Below are 18,065 nucleotides of genomic sequence, written 5' to 3' on the forward strand. Positions count from 1 at the left end.
CTCGGGCTGTCCTACATCCACATGTCTGGTCAGCCGGTCTAAAGTGTAATTTTCTGTTTTTAGTGTAAGTGTGTAAATCTATAAACAGGAAGACCATACAAACGCAAAAGAAGGAAAGATTTGCCAGGTGTCAGGTAAAGATTGATCCTAAATCCACCTGTCAAAAAGTGTAGCTGTTAAGTAAAGATCCGGTGATAAGAACCATCATATCTACTAAAAGCCTACATAGGCAAACATGCTAAACAAAAAAAACCCTCAAGGGGAGGAAAATGTAGTTTTGTTTATAAAAAAACAGGGAGTATATCCGTTCCTCTCTATGGTGTAAGGAGAGAATCTCTTCATCCACCCCATTTTAACCTTTGCCTGGATTTGGATTTTCTTTGTTTGGTAAATGATTGGATTTGGATTGAAAAAAAGGGATTTTTTGGGACCATGAACATACATACACTAAGGTAGGAGTTAATTACAGGTATCAACCAGTCAGTTCGGTCCGGCTTAATCGAGTTCTCTTAATTTAAAATCTCGCATTGTTTCCAACCGGTTATGTAATCAGGCCATCTGAGGCCAAGCATGGACATGGTAACATTCGATGGAGTCAAAATCAATCGGTCGATATCGAATGAACCTATCGGTGCAAGCCAGTTATATAGCCATTGGTGAAGAGGGGTGAAGGAAAACTTAATCTATAGAAGAAGAAAAAAATACATTAAATGATGTTGATTGACACATTGTACAGTGTTTGTGTGGAATGAAGGAAATTCTAGTCTTGACACACTAGATACTACTTGGTGTTCATTCTTATTTTTTGGGTGGTAAATATTCTAAACCAACTCTCCCAATTGGCTGGATCCACCTCTTGGCATGTCTTTTGGAGGCCTGAACACCAAAAGTGCATAAGGTCACCCAATTGAATGCATGTGTCCCTTCTTTATCTTCTTTATACATGATATATCTTACATATTACTTATTATGGTATTTTATGTTTTAAAACTGTATCTTGCATGTATTCTAAACACTTTTTGTGTCTTTCTAATACGATACGTCTCTTAAAATCACTTTTCCGACATGATATCCGATACCAATACTTTAAACCTTGGTTCTAAGTACAACTATAGAGTTGTCCTTTGGAGAGTCCTATTAAGTTTGAACTAACCCTAAATAAATAAATATGCATCTTATTAAATGGACCTAGTAGTTTGGGTTTGGATTTAGGTTCCGGTTCAAGTCTATTTAGATATTTATTGGTCTTTCAATTCTAGATCCATTGAGAAACCCGTCTCAGAATCCATCCGTCCTATTTAATTATTGGTCACAAAATAAATTCCTGTGAACTATTCCATTTAATAATGAGACAGATCGATTACGAGCTGGTTCTCGGTTCCAATCCCAAATTGACACCCCTATGCCAATGTTAAGGTGTAACTACAAAACAAAGAGGAGCTGAGGGTCCAGCAGATCCCACACCTCAACTCCTGTTGGTCAAATATTTTCTAATGACAAATATATATGGAGAAGATCCAAGGACAACCTATCAAAGGAGGGGGAAAAAGAATTTTTCTTCGTACGACAGTCTAGGGTTTTTGTGGCCTGTTAGCTCAATTGAAAATATGTTACCATCATGAAATAGTTGAATCCAGCTATCTTTTTACAATCCAGCAATCACAATGCATGCTAGTAGGACTTTCACAATCAGACATTAATGTTTTGTCTAAATCATAACCATGTTTGGTAAAATGTCAACTTCAACTTATGGTGCTCTTCTAGTCCAATTTGGGTTCCTTAATCTGCTAGTAAAGTTTAGTATTAGAGAAGAAAGTGTTGCAAATTAAGTTTACCAAATCTGGATTTTGTCGTGTAATCTCTATCTAATGTAAACTTCTGGGATAGTTAATGTAAAGTGACTTCATTATCAACAATAATTAATAGTCAGACTTCAAGCTCTGCCTGTATTGGCTTGTGATAGTACCAAGAACTTTTGAAACAGTAGATTGATGTGGACATGAATACATGATTGGACTAGTTTCTTTTGTGATTTTTTTATTGTTCTATCGCTAGTTCTGTTACCTTTTGGGTCATGTCTTCTTCAAGGTTCCATTGTAGTTTACGTGTTCGATATAATGCCTACCTAAAAAATGTCCGTTATTGTGAAACTTGAGAGGCCAATTCCTAGACAACCAACCCAATTTCACACAAAATCAATTCAGTCATGTTGGCCACAGCTTGTTGCAGAGGTAGTCAGTTACCTAATTTGAATAGGTAACTGACTTTCTCTGGAAAGAGATCCTCCACAGAGACCTACAGTACCTATCTTCTTTTTTTCCTTCAATGTAACTTTGCCTCTATTTCAAGGACTATCAACACCATAGCTGATATCTTGGCTCGGAGGGCAGTGTCTCTGAAGTGTAAGTTACTATGGCCCATTTCCTCTCCATGTTGTAACAAGGACCTGATGAGCCCTTCACTTCTTTCTGAATAAACATTTTGTTATCAAAAAAAAAAGAAGGATCTTCTCCAGAGTGCCAGCCCTTTCAATGCGCATCCAACCGATGGAGGCCTTTGGAGAGGTAAAAAATTTTAGGTAGAAAGAACATTGGCATAATTCATTTCCCCTTTGGAGAGAAAATGGAATAATTCATTTTCTCTTTGACTTTCGTAAATACCTTCCTAGGTTTTAGTATTTTAAAAAAAACCAGTTAAGAGTAAAATTAGGGAGAGAGTTCTGGCTTTGGGGTTAACACGCACAAGAGACCCATCTCTATTGTGCGAGAGTGAGAGGCTTGAAAAAGTCAGATAACTTCTTCCATGGTCATTGACAGAGTCATGGCTGGAGCAAGAGAAGATCTCTGGAATACAAGAGTCAGAGTTGATTAGAAATGGCAGCAATATAATCGAATCTATTTTTAGGACCACCAGGAGGTAGAGTGCACATCTCGTTTCCATTAATTTTTAAAGGGATAAAGTTCTCTGCACCGGGGGTGTAGGGTGCACCCAGACACATGGAAGTAGGCGAAATGATCAACCCGCCCCCTTGAATGCTCTAAAGTCTGCCCTTGTCCCGCCCCATGTGTCTAGGCACAACCTACGCCTAAATGCACTCCCGGACAAAGAATGTGTGCCCATTTTTTAAATTGATAGGATGAAATTTTCTTCCTACCCAAGTTTTTTTTTTTTTTTTTTTTTGAAAAGAAAATGATCATATATATAGAAAAAAATTACATCATAATGAAGTTAACATTATGCCCTCTAGCATCTTTACAAATAAGGAGATGCAGAGGAGGGGGAGGTTATTTATACAAAAAGAGTGCTCATTGATGTTGTTCATAACGCCGGCAAGCCAATCAGTACAGTGATTTGATTATCTAAAACAAAACTAAAAAATGATGTCACTGAAGTGATGAGAAAGCTCGTTGATCTTGTGAAGGTGCGAAGTGGCCCAGTGGACATGGTGCTCACCCGATATAGCTTTGATGGCTAAGAGGGAATGATCTGACAATTACCTTTGAGATACCTATATGCGCAGCATAGCGAAGATCTTTGTTAATGGCAAGGATTTCAGTCCACAAAAATGCTAGAGGAGGTGGTAGCTCCAGCTAGAGCAAGGGAAAGTTTACCTCTAGGGTCTGTAATAATGCAACCATAATCCACAAAAATGCTAGAGGAGGTGGTAGCTCCAGCTAGAGCAAGGGAAAGTTTACCTAGAGGAGGTGGTAGCTCCAGCTAGAGCAAGGGAAAGTTTACCTCTAGGGTCTGTAATAATGCAACCATAATCCACAAAAATGCTAGAGGAGGTGGTAGCTCCAGCTAGAGCAAGGGAAAGTTTACCTCTAGGGTCTCTAATAATGCAACCATACCCACTTAGATCCTCTCGAATAGAACCAGCACAGTTGAGGACCATTCAATCAGGCGGAGGGTGTTGCCATCAGTTGAGGGTTGGGTTCTTGATCCTGAAAATAGTCTCAATTCCCCAAGAAAAGAAGAAGGCTCTGTTATATTGTCATAGACAAGTTGCAGGAACTTTCATGTTACCCGAGCTCAAAGCCAAAGAAGTGGAATCTCGAAGGGTATTTTGTAAAATATTAAAACTTAGAAGGGTTTTTGTGAACTGGGAAGTGAATTATCCCATTTCTTTGGCTGCAAACCCGGAAAATTATCTCCTGCAATTCACTGTCTGGTCCAATTCCCTAGTGTCTGTAATAAGAGGGGGTTGGACCCCACCCGGACAGGGATGGAATGGTCATTGCCTCCCCCCCTCCCCCCTTGTTAGGGGCACTAGGGGAACTAGACCGGACAGAGAATTACAGGGGATAAAGATCCAAAAACCCTTCATCAATGCTTTTTCTCATATCTATAAAAGAAATGGAAACATATATCCTGAATCTTTGATCTTAAAAGTGAGCAAGATAGATAGACCAAGCTGAATTTAAGAATATCTATCGCTTAAAAGCCATACAACCTCAGTAAAACTGACCTCCACACACAATGTGTGTGTGTGTGTGTGTGTGTTGTGCTGGCCAGGCCAAAAGTGGATCTACTGTGGAACTTTAATGTGCTTGATACCTCTGACCTGGCTCTTAAAATATAGGGAATTAGGTTGGGAGGAAAGGTGGGAGGGTGTGGTCATTTTCATTACATTCTCTCATCAAGTGGAGCCAAATCCTGAGGCATTTTCAGAAACTCAATCACTGAATGAGATAAATAGACAAAGACAGGAGGGGTGTCTTAAAGACTATTTGTCAAGTTGTATAACCCTTCCATTGGAGTTCAGTGGCTAAGTTTTGGATGGAAGGAAGATGATGGGTTGGAGTCTTTAATGACTTCACATGTGTGGTTTCCTTATCACTGGCTGCAATTCAATTCTAATGATATATTATGATAAGTGGTGGTGGAGGTGGTGGTGGTGGTGGTGGTAGTGACTCAGAAGAATAAATATATATCTCTGTAGACTTTAGTGGTCTAGTGAAGATGAAAGATGAGAGTGCAGATGATTACCCATCACTGTCAAGTTCTCTTAATGCCTGGTTCAGAATGATTGGAACAAAATTAAAGTATTCTCTTCTAGGGTATTGGAGTTTATAAAAAATATTTGCAGGAGCAAAAAGTTTTCTCTTCTTGAGGATATTAATGGATATATACATAAAAGGGCAAAGCTTCTCCATCATCATTGAAAAAGTTGAGGAGTCATTGCTATAGCTTTTATTAAGCTGAAGAACTCTGGCAATACCTTTAGCTATTCTAGGTGGGAAATGGGCTTGTCCACGTATATAGATCTCATTAAGATCGAGCTTATCCTTTGACCAACAAAAATAAAAGAAAAGAATGAGAGGTGCATTAATGGATAGGATTGATTTGGAATCTTTTGTCATTGTCACTGTTGTTTGTTTCTTTCAATTTTATTTGCATGGAAAAGTTTTTTCTTTTCTTAAGTTTTAATTCCTCTTTTTGGTCTTTTTTTTTTTTTGTTTTCTCCCTTTCCGCCTTTCCTACTCCAACTTGCACTTGGTCCCATCCATGGGCATCTGTTTATATGATTGTGATATTGTATATCTTTTGGAATGTGATTCCAAAATATAAACGTGTGTATTTATATTGTATATGTATCGAATTAGATTATCTGAGAATCTTGCATGGATTATCATTATTTGTTTTAAGTAACAAGATTCTCTGTGATAGTTGTTTGTTCGTAGAATAGAGAGGTCCTTATTACCATTGTAGCAAAGCATTGTATGTTTTGGTGTACTAAAGATTGATGCTTACACTACTGGTTATATATAAGTGAGGTGGATATGTAGTGTTCATTTGTGAATGAAAGAGATGCTCGGCATAAAATCCACTTCTTGACTAGGATGAATATTTTGAGAGGCTTATCCAAATATGATAAGATGAAATTTTGAACTCAATGGCAGTTTTGTAAAGAATTTAGTAAATGCATTTAATATATTATTATTTATTTAATACTTATATTTGAAAATATTTTTCAAAAATTTTATGTTCAATCAATGGTCGAGATTCTCTGGCATAGTCATTCAATGGGCTAGGGTTTTTCACAAAGTTCATATTCTAAACCCAATATCCTGCTATGTAATATTGTTAAGTGGAGGAAGGGGAGGGGGCTTTAGTTATTTTTATTTAGGGGTAAACTTATTAGTTAATAATATTGTAACTGGATTACTTTTATTTACTCGTGTTGAATCTGGCTAAAATAAAAAAACCCTAATTGGATCACCCAATAGAATCCTGCCACATGGCTTATGATCCCTTTAGCATACTATTAGGGTTCCAAATCTATAAATATGCAGCTATGGATAGGGGATAGATGATGCCACTAGCTCTCTCTCTCTCTCTCTCACACACACACACAATTAAACACACAACCATGCTTTGTCTTCCTTGTGAGAATTAGGGTTTTGAACCTTTAAGTGTGAGGATTGCTTCCGATGTCTAAGCTCTTGCTTAATCGTTCATCAAGAGGACCCGTTGATTTGCAAAGGGATGCATGTTCAAGTGTGATATTCCTTTCTAGATATTGTACGTGTTTGTGGTACTAAGAGGTAATCCTAAATCCCTTTGTGTTCTTGTTGCATTTACCCTAATGCAAAAGAGGAACGATTCATGGTTAGAAAATTTGATTCAGGATTGTCCCGTCAACATAGGGTTCCCTTGTACACCCTATTAAAACCAAAAGAGAACCAGAGAGAGAGGAGGCTGGGAAAAAAAAAAACCTTGAAAAATGAATGAGAGAACCTAAGGAGCGTAATTTAGGTGACGTGTTATGTTACGATCACATTTATCCCACATCGGTTGTATGAAAATTTTAATATGGATTGATAAGTTCTTGGGTTCCCTCATCTTGTAAGCTGATTTATAGGGTTGAGTTCTCCCAAGCTCATATCAGCGTGATGATCTGTTATGTACCTAATGGGACACACTCTAGTGTATGGGTACTAGATTGGACCAGCCTAGTATGGGATATGTTAAAGGGCTTGATTTAACGCGTTCCATCAGCTTTGGAGCTTTTGACGTATCGATCAAGTACCTAACATTTGGTATCAGAACTGGACACCATGTCATAGGCTCGAGTCGTGAAAAGGATTACCTGGAGTAAAGGAAAAATCATCAAGAAATGGCAACCTGTTGCCCAACAAAAAACCCTGGAGCATAATGGAACCCCTTGAAAAGGGTTATTTATCGTCAGAGTGAAAGCTGCCTAGAGTGAGAACCGCCAAGGACAACGGTTGCGGAAGCGTGGTGGTCTGTTAGATGCCTAATAAGATCCACTCTAGTATATGGGTGCTAGATTGAACCAGCCTAGTGTGGAATAGATGAAAAGGCTTGATTTAACGCATTTTATCAACTTCGAAGCTTGTGGCGTATCTGTCAAATACCTACCAAACATGTTAAGTCACTATGATCGAACTTATAAAATAATTAGTAAAATTTGTGTGAAGAAAAAACAGCCTCTTAAATTTACGTGTAATAAACAATCATATGCGGCACAGGAGACAAAACTCATTCCTAGATAAAACAAAAGCTGTTAATGAAGATAACTTTTTCATTACCCAAATACCCTCTAATGTGTCGGGTTTGGAGTTGATAGCTTTGATCTTCCAACAAAGTTGTCTTGGTGTCAATCTTGGTGTATTTAACCTTCGTTACACAAAACAATACCCCTCCCCCCACCAAAAAAACAAAAGGAAGAGAAGAGATAGAGAGAGGGTTTTTTACCCCTCATGTGAATAGGAAAATTATTTCCTCCACTTCCTTGCTCGTTCCAACTCCCTATTCCTCTAATAGGGGGTGATGGATTTCACCCAGACAAAGTATTCGGATAAGGATAGGGTCGTCATTCCAATCCCCCCTTGTTAGAAGAACTGAGGAACTAGGCCGGACAAGGAATTGGAGGAAATAAAGATCCCATGTGAATCCCGTCTCAAGAGAAACCAAATAATTTCCATAACTTTGAAACCGAACCAAATCAGTTCGTACACGATCTCATCAATAATTTTAAGTGAAAATAATCAGTCAAAATAAATTTAATTGGAAAAGAAATTAGACTCTCATGAAATACCTTTCAATCCTTTATACAAAACTAAATAAAAAAATCCATAATAGGTAATTTTACAGAACCCAACATAGACACACATGATTGTAGGATTTAATATGATTTTAATTTGGTTTGACTCAATTTATACGATTTATATTTTATTCAAATTGATTCAAATCAATGATTTTTAATCTAAAACAATAAAAAAAAAAAAAAACTGAATCAAATGAATTTTTTTTTAAGAGAAAACAAAATTGCTCAAGCAATTCCATTGCATGGTGGGTAAATAAAATAAGAGAAATTATTATCATAACCCTAAATTACACTCTTATCTTAATATAACCCCACTAAATACCCAAATATCAAAATCAACTCAAAATCTAACGATGTTAACCTTTTTTTTTTTAAAAAAAAAAAAAAAAAAAAAAGCCCACTAAGTAACCAAACATCAAAATAAACCCAGTGGGTGGCGATCATAATTTTCCACAAAGTGAAGTAACAAGGGGAGCCCACATTCATCGTTATCATTCCATATTTGGCCGTTCCAGAATTCAGACACGCAGACGCGTGAAAACGTCACAGCTAAAGCCTAAAGGCTTCCATTGCTAACAAGTCGTTGATGGATAGAGTAGTCAAACACGGCTGCAAGTTGAGAGAGATTTTTTTCTTCTCTAGATCTCTCTCATAGATAAGGACGGTGCAGTACTCCAATTGTACAAGTTTTGTCCATTTATAAAAAAGGGGCATCGTTTTCTGTGCCGCAGCACAGGTTGTGCTCAGGCACATGGGGGTGGATGCAATGATTACCCTATCCCATGCACAGATTGCTCGCAGCACAGAAAACATTCACCCTATAAAAAAAGATGGGATTAACAATGCCATAAAATGTGTTTTTGAGATATTATCATATACTCAAGAATAGTAGGCATAAATGAATACTTGCACAAGGCTTCTGTTATTGGAATAAAAAAAAATACGGGTTTTGCGAGGGAGAATCAAAACCTAGTTTGAACCTGTGAAACGGCTTAAACCAAACCGATATAAGCCAAATCCAACCGATCCTTATTGAATAGGCTTGGGACTGGGGTATCACATACTTGAAACCGAGAATTAAATCTGAAACCAAAATCGGGTGAAAAATCGGATCGAAAACAAACACCAAACTAATATAACTTGATAAGAACCCAATAACATCTTGAAACTCATTAAAAATTGTGTTTTTTTTTTTCTCCATAGTTTTGCATACATATATCATATATGTATGTCAAACCAAACTCAAACTGGACCGAAACTGAAACTAACCCAATAACAAATTGATAAGAGAAACAAATATGAACCTGAAATCAAATGAAATCGAAATCGAAACTTCCCTTGTTGGTTTGGCATCAAATTTATCCTTACCATACCAAAACTGACCTGACCTAATCCGACCGATTAACACCCCTACTCAGTATCGAAAAGGAGAAAGAGTATCAAGGGAGCATGATATGATATGATGCTAGTGCTGGCAGTGTGGCCATCAAATTTTTTTTTTTAATTTCTAATATGAATGAGAAGCGACCCAAATTAAAAAAAAGAAGGGAAAATTTTATTGTTCCCAATAACTTTATTTAGAACCACAAGAATGGCATACATATATATATATATATATTATCTTCTCCTGGGACAACAACAACTTTTGCCCATACTATACACAGTGCAGGGGAATACAAATAGATAGTAAATATACAGAAATATTGTGGAAATGATGGCAGCTGCTTTGCTTCCTTTAATCTTATCCAATCCAACTATTAATCCTATGAAAAGTGCATTAATCAATAAATTAAATATGAAATTGCAGATGCAAGAAGCCATACAACCATCTCCGCCTCCGGCTCTGCCATTATCAACATAAGTTCCAACCCTCCTAGGAGGCACGTTTCTTCTGTTACAAACACAACCACTCTTGATTTTTCCACACGCATAGCAGAAGAGGACCCCACATCTGCACAAGTGCACACAAGAAAACAAAAAAAAACATAATATCAAGTAATCAACCAATCAAAACTAGATGAGGTAATCTGCCAAGTGGCAATAAAACTTTAAGATAAAAAAAAAAAAAAAATTAAGACTAAGTTTCCCTCCACCCATAGAGTATGATTCACAAACCCCTTCTAGGGTTTTAGTATGTTCCAAAATATCTTCTTGGTATTCATTTCCGCCCTACGGTGAATAGAATCCCCATCACATCTCCGGTCATTTTCGAGGTTCTAGGGGATGTGACGATCATTTTGCCTGTCCTTGTGTCAGGTGCATGGGTTGCGTTTGTTGTGCGACCCGGTGACGTTCTCTTTCCCTTATTTTTTTCAATTGTTTCTTGGTTTTTTTTTTCACCAAAAGTTCTTTAAATCTGGATTAAAAGAGGATTTTCAAAATTATATGAAAATGATTTCATATCAAGTCATTTTCATTGTATCGCATACTTGTTTTAGTACCTATGTGAAATGACAAGATATTTGTGTGTTGTCCAAGGAAAACAAAAAAACAAAAAAAAGTAATACAAATTATTTGACACCTTAAGGGGTTTAAATAAAAAAAATGAGAATGATCCACACACTTTCCGCTATTATATTAGCATCTTATAGGCCTTGCAAATAGTAGATAATAAGATGATATATTAACGAAGAGAGAGAAGGGGTTTCACATATTTAATAGGGAGAGAAAAAGGATTCACATATTTTTTTTTTTTGTGGTAAACAAGGGTCCACATATTTAATAATGAGAGAAAGGGGGGAGAAGAGAGAGACCATGAGAGGAAAGTACACCTCGCACCTCTTTTCCTCATATAAAGTTTTATTTGGTTGCAAGGGAAGTGAAAAAGGAAATTTTTCCAATCATTATCCAACATGATTATATAAACTACTTAAATTTCATACCATATTTAATTAATGATATTTTTTATATGCAATTTTATTTTACTTTCCAACATAATATTTCACTTCCCTTCCCTTCCCTTTAATCTCCTTTGCAACCAAACAAAATCATAAGTAAATTCCTTAAAATAAATACAGGATATATACAATACATATATATATATATGAAATTTAAATACTTAAACATTATATTATATTATTATTAAATTATAATCAAAGTGGACATCAACATCTGAATTCACACCTAATAGTTTATATCCCAACTTGAATTTTTTTGTTAGAAAAAAGAAACATTGGGCATTTATGCTCAAAAGTCCAAACATTAATCAATTTCCACCAGGAAGAGATATTTCAATTCTTCAAACCTTTTAGATACTTGTTAGGCAGCCATTATTGTTGAACATTAGACTCTCCTTAAAGTAAAGAGGGGATTCTGATCCTATACTGCACGCTGCCTGTCCTGCCACCGAGCTTCCTCACACAAGTAGGTGCGCACTGACCGTCATACCCCACTCACACAAGGCGCTCTGGATAGTGCGCAGGGCGGTCATTGCACGCTGCTTGTGGTATGACGGGCAGCGTAGTAGAGGATCCAAATTGGTAAAGAGGTAAAGAAAAAGGAAAATGATATGAAGCAAACAAACCTGCAGGTTATGTTTGGGCAACCCTCAATTTTCTCCACACGGAAATTGCAGCCTGGACATTTCATCCACTTGTTCCTTTCAACAAGCTCACCAAATAGAATATCATTTTCATCTCTCAACTGCTCTGTCTCATTACACCCGAAACCCACATGCCATGGGATCTTGCACTGGAAACAGAAGAGTTTCTTGCAGTTTGGGCATTCTGTTCTTGTATTACTGTCTGCCTCACACTCATTCAGGACTAACGTCGAACACTCGGTGACCGGGCAGTATGTATACAAACTCTGATCACGCAACTTTAGAACAGAAAACTCACACAGCACATCACACCATTTTTCGAACAATCCGGCTGAGAGGATCGAGCGGCATGAGAGGGGATCCAAGAGCTTGTCACAGTTTGTGGCTGGGCATGATACATCTGCTGTATTCTCTTCCATCTTGGCTTCTATGTATTTACCAATACAATCTAAGCAGAATGGATGAGAACACCTCTCTGCGTTGTTGAATTTGTTGTTCTTTCTCATGGGTTCTATACAAATCTCACAAGTAAGACTATTTGGATTAACAACCTCTTCTTCCATTGATCCGTCGACAGATAAGTAACAAGATTCGTCGACAGAACTTGTATCATCATCCATGGCGGTTCTTGCAGTTTGGCTGATGGGAGAGTTTCTGAGAATGAAATCCCTTAAAGCCTACATATATAAATACTGTTATTAGTTTTTAATTTTTTTTTTTAATATCACTGATTAACTTTGACGTTACCCATATACAATTAAACAAACGAAACCCACCCCCTGATTGAGATTTTGAGACTTTAGATGGTTTTGAGGTAATTTGAATGAAAAGTCCTGTAAGTTTTCATGAAAATTCTCTGCATTTTAAGTTTTAGGAGTCAACGCTTACTTGTTCTTTGAAAGGCCAGGGGGAGATTTAGGAGATCTATTTTATTATTTAATCAAGGTGTATTTGATTCGAAATTTTAAAAAAATGCATGGAACTCATCAAGAACAATAATGCCCACATTCTATGTATTTGATTACACACCTATCTATCTATCTATTTATCACCTAGATCTAGGGATGTAAACAGATCGGATTAGGTTCGGATAGTGCTATATCCACATCCGCATCCGGGATAGAATTAAACGGATACAGACACAGATATGGATCGGATATTTTATCCGTTTACATATAAATATAGCTTTTCGGATAGTTATAGCCTATCCGTATCTGTTTAGCTTTCGAACGGATTCGGACACGGATACGGAAACAAATTTCGGCTATTCATTTACATCCTTACGGCTAAATCCAAGTATTCAAAACATGGAATCGGGGATCAAATTGTTCCTTGTCGATTTTAATTAGGAATCGGTTCTAAAAACCTTAGAATCATTCTCAGATTTGAAAATCCAGTAATAAGGCTTTAGATTAAGTATCAATGGCTCAATGCTATTGAATTACTCAGACTCGGGATCAATCATGGCTGTTTCCAATTCGAATCAGTTGATTTTGATCCAAATCAACAAATTCGAATAAAAAAAATATCCCAACCAATGAATGGGAATCCATTAGCTGTGGTCTGAAAAATGAGCACAAGAGTATTCTTGGATTTGTACAAAAACCCAAACCCAGGATGGGGTGGTGAACCTTCACCGCACGGTAAAAGAAAACTTTCTCCATAAGTCATTAGCTAGATCGTACAAATCTTGGAACCAGATCTTCTAGCTCTAGCGTGCATCTGACGGCTGAGCGCACCTGACATGTATTCCAGCATGCAACTACCAACAGTTGCATGCATGCTGGAGAGGATCTGGTTCCGCAAGAACATGTAACACTTTTGAGAGTGGCATCTTTTGAGAAAATCTTCCAAGGAAAAGAATTTGAATTCTTTTCTTTGATGTATCATTAAATTTTCAGACCTAAGGGGTCGATTTTAAAGTTTTGGGGATCGATTCTGAACTATTTCAATCCAACAGATTAAACCCTAATTCCGAGTTAAAAGTCCTTAGAGCGGATAGTTAGATTAATTTCTTGCAAAAGCATCTCTGCAGTTTGCGAAGGGACGATTGACCATTGCAAACTAGTCTTATTATACTTAAGCTTGTCAATGAATTCTATAAAAGAAAATATTTTTTCTTTTGTCTCACCGACGAGAAATAACAAAGGGAGAAAAAAAAAGTTTTTATGGAAATGAAAAACCTTTTCTTTACATGATGTATGAGGGTACACATTTGCCAAAGGAAAGTGTTAATGTAGATGACTTTCTGTAATTTTATTTCTTGTGGAGAAGAAAAGAATTCTTGTTATAGGTGATATCTGTTACGTAGCGAAAAAGATATCTCACCCATAATTCTTACCTAAAAAAGAAAAAGATATCTCACCCATAATGAGATGGCCAGTGAGACTGATTGCATCACATTGTCTTAAGCCTTTTTTCCTTTTCATGTTCTTTCTTTTACAAAAGAGGAGTAAGACGATGGGATGAAGTTATTCCTTCTTTCTTTGAGTATATAATTTCATTATGATCTGATAGAAGAAAAAAAAAGGTTGGTGTTCTCTACGAGAGTGGCATCATAAGGGACGAGAATCACGAGATTTCCGTCTTTCATGGGGGTAGGATGGTCATTTCATCTCCCTTTATGTTTGAACATGGGTAGTACACTTACCACAAAGAATTTTTCTCCATAAGAAAATGTACATCCATTATAGGAAAAGACTCACTACACCCACTCTATAGGTTAGCACCCATGTGTGTGTGTCTCCCTCTCTCCCTGCCCCCCATTGGGGCCACCTGCTAATTTACTGCACACAAGTAGTGTGCCTATCCCTCTCCCTTTCATTGTGTGACTTCTTTTTCTTCCATTATGTATTACTGCAAATGTAATGAGAGAAATAAGAGAACCTACTTTTTTTTTCATGTTTTTCAGTACGTTAAGTATGGTATGATAATGTTTTATCTGTCAAACAAAAAAGGAAGCTATTATGATTTTTCTTATATTTATTATAGCAGGTATTATGATGAGGGTATTAAATTCTTGTGGACCCGAGTTTAGCTCGTCTCCAGGGAGCCCAGCACGCCCAAGGTGCTGCCAACCGTTGGGCTGTGCCGCACACATCCCTAGGCATGCGCCAAGATGTGTGCGGCACAGCTCAACCGCTGGATGCCCCATGGCAGCACCCTGGGCACTGAGCTCCCTGGAGACGATCCTAATCCTATGGACCCACCTTGTTTAATGAATTACCGAGCATTTATTGCTACTGCGGAACCTGCATAACATAAATAGTAGGGGGCATGGTTGTTTCTTCACGAGGTAGCTCTTGCCATAGAGGACACGGTGGAAAGGTTACCATTTCGTGATTCAGAAAGCGTTGGTTATAATGGAGATTTTACTTGGCTAGAGCCTCTTGAGTTTTTCCTATCACATTAGAAGGGTTTTCCACATTAAAATCAACTTGCTTTTTTGTGTGGTTGATTTGCCTTGTTTCTATGTGTTATCATTATACACATACTTGGTTATTATGATGTTTTTCCATTAACTTGAACACGAGTGAGGACAATTTTGTTTTTTCCAACAAGTGGTGTGAGAGAAAGGTTCTTGAAATTTTGTGTAAATGATGGAAGGAAACATCACAACACGGATGATTAACTTAAATGGGAACAACTTGACAATATAGAAAGCAAAGATAAAAGATTTGTTACATTGCTAGGATTTGTATGCACCTGTAGAGGGTGATACAACGAAACAGGTGTCTGAAGATGATGATGAAAGACCTTTCACGAAAAGGCATAGGCTTTATCCAATACTTTCTGGATGATACTGTTTTCCATCACGTATCTACATAGACATCGACGTATACACTGTCGAAGAAACTAGAACAAGAAGCAAAGCTCAATGAGCGTAAGACCATGCAAAGGGAGTTGTTGCATAATGGAAGTAACTAGTGCAAAATTAAATCCATGCCACGAACAAACGACATCGTTTATTCAAGATAATAGCGGTGTGCATGGTGAAGAATGGAGTAAGGCGCTTACAATGGCAAAAGAATCACGTTTGTAGGATTGGAAAGATGTTATGAGAACTCCACAACCTAAAGTTTGGTATAAGCAATGGTGGAGGGCTTTATTACAATGATATACAGATCTTGATAAGGTAATTTTGGAAGATCCCTCCTTATGAGTTGGAGGAGGAGTTTGTTAGGTCTTCTCCTCACAGGAGAGGAGTAAGAGGACCACATGGATAATTTTTGTCAAAAAGGGTGACGTGGTATCACCCATAATGAGGAGGTGAGAGCGGTTGAGTCACACTATCTCACACCTTTATTTCTCACATATTTTCTCTCTATAAAATGGGATTGAGACGATGGGGCAAGAAACCCCTTCTTTCTTTGCGTACGTAATTTCTGTACATGATTTACTTTTCTCCCATTTTGTATTGCAACGAGCATAAGTGGAGAAAAAAGAAAAGGGCAATGCGTTCTCTCTCATGTTCCTCTTATGTGGGTTGCATCATAATAATAACGTTCATTCTCTCTGTCAAGGGAAGAAAGGAAAGTACTACGGGTTTTCCTCTATTTTGCCATGTCATGTATTAAAGTGAAAGTCTTGTATTCTTACATGAGGAGTTATTCTGTTATCTAAGAAGGGTTATTATTCTTGATGTTTGTTAGCCCCTAGCAGTATCAAAAGAAGACTTGTAATCACATTATTGCTATGTCGAAAGTTTTACTTGGGTTAGAGCCTCGTGATTTTTTCCTATCACTTTAAAAGGGTTTTCCACATCCTTAACAAAAAAAAAAAAGGGTTTTCCACATTAAAATTGGTGTTATTCTTTGTGGATGATTTGATTTGTTTTTGTGTATTACTATTTTACATACATTTCTCTTTGGTATAGTTTCAATTTATGTTTATCTGACACATAAACATAAATAGATGTGTTTGGTATAATTTATGATTCTTATTTCTCATTAAATAAAATCAATATAAGCATAAATTCATAAACAACTCCAGAGTTGTTTATGATTTATCACCATAAACTATTAATGTTGTTTATGCGGGTACTATTAATGAACAACATGTGTAAAATTGCTACTTAAATTGGGTAAAAAAGTAAAATTATCAAAAAAATTAAAACAAAGCCCCTCTCTCTCTCTCTCTCTCTCTCTCTCTCTAAGCCCCACAGCCCCACCCCCTCTCTAACATATATCATATGAAAAGGAAGGCTTTATTATTTATTATATATATTATGAATAATATAATACATAATATATTCTTCATGTAAGCATACCAAATTTATTTTTCATTATATAATCTATTATGTCTAATAGTAACCAAATGATTATTGTTCACAACCCATAACCTATTATTAGGGATGTAAATGGATCGGATTCGGCTCGGATACGAATTGGATGTGATCGGATCCAAATATTTTTCCTGGCCAAATACGGATACCTCTAAACAAATTCAGAAGGATTCGGATGCGGATCGAATTCGGATTTTCGACCTTCCGTTTACATCTCTGCTTTGTGTAACCCGGACCTTCTTCTCCCTAGCGGATACAATTCACCCTCAATCCATATCTCTCAAATCATGATTCTCTTTTCCTCATATTCTAGAACCTGTTGAATCTTAAAAAATCCTCAACATCATTATTTACTGCATTTTTTATTATTAAGTATTCTGATTTTTTTTTGAATGTCTCTAAACGAATACGGATGTCCCTAAACGGATTCGGATTTTCAGTTCTCCATTTACATCCCTACCTATTATCATTGTGTTTATCCATTAACAAATAGATGATATTACATATAAATCATACCAAACACATCTATTTATATTTATGTGTCCGACAAATGTAAATTTACATTATACCAAAGAGAATAACTTGCAAGAAATGATTTATTTTTCCCAACAATAGCTTGTGTGTGGAGTCTGGATCGATAGAATGAAATAACTGACAAATGAGGTATGGGACTACACTACTGCACACAAGTGGTCCACAAGCGGTCCATCAGATAAAGGATCAATTTAGATCCTCTATTTCCGCCTGTGTGCGGGACACACAAGAAAGGCGAAAAAATACCGCCTTACCCTTGCCGAGCATCTTGTTCGAGTGGGGATGAGATGGTATTTTCCGCTTGCTTGTGTGTGGGGGCACGGTAATACCGGGCAGGTGGAAGTAGAGAATCCGGATCCAGATAAAGGATATACGCATCATTGCAATGAAAAATCTCTTCTGACACAAACTAAGAAAAATAAGCTATCATATGGATTAGCTGCAACACCTATGAGCGAAGTAGATAGAAGAAATCAATGAAAAATTATCCACTGACCTAGTTATCTCACCTGGTTCAAGCTGATACATCAAAGGAACCCTTTAATCCTTCCATCGACTATCGAGATGGTCTAGCAATGAAATTCAATGATCCGTCAGCAAGAGAAATTACAGAGTTAGAGGAAGAAAAGAAA

At 37.0% G+C, this 18,065-nt stretch overlaps 1 protein-coding gene across 1 annotated transcript; it reads right to left on the bottom strand.

The window, feature by feature from the left end:
- Positions 1 to 9,691: 9,691 nt before the first annotated feature.
- LOC122662787 (probable E3 ubiquitin-protein ligase RNF217) lies at positions 9,692 to 12,265 on the bottom strand. The gene is made up of 2 exons (XM_043858501.1): positions 11,598 to 12,265; positions 9,692 to 10,025 (listed from the first exon to the last, which is right to left on the bottom strand). Exons 1-2 carry the CDS (start codon positions 12,233 to 12,235, stop codon positions 9,692 to 9,694), a joined length of 972 nt encoding a protein of 323 aa, XP_043714436.1. The 5' UTR covers positions 12,236 to 12,265.
- Positions 12,266 to 18,065: the final 5,800 nt, after the last annotated feature.

The sequence above is a fragment of the Telopea speciosissima genome, chromosome 5 (genome assembly GCF_018873765.1).
Source record: "Telopea speciosissima isolate NSW1024214 ecotype Mountain lineage chromosome 5, Tspe_v1, whole genome shotgun sequence".
In the NCBI taxonomy this organism is placed as follows: Eukaryota; Viridiplantae; Streptophyta; class Magnoliopsida; order Proteales; family Proteaceae; genus Telopea; species Telopea speciosissima.

What these genes read in the sequence shown, in the direction of transcription:
- LOC122662787 (XM_043858501.1), bottom strand. Translation starts at nt 12,235, where the DNA reads ATGGATGATGATACAAGTTCTGTCGACGAATCTTGTTACTTATCTGTC. An exon ending in TGCCCAAACATAACCTGCAG is followed by an intron (nt 10,026 to 11,597) that starts GTTTGTTTGCTT and finishes GCACTTGTGCAG; the next exon opens with ATGTGGGGTCCTCTTCTGCT.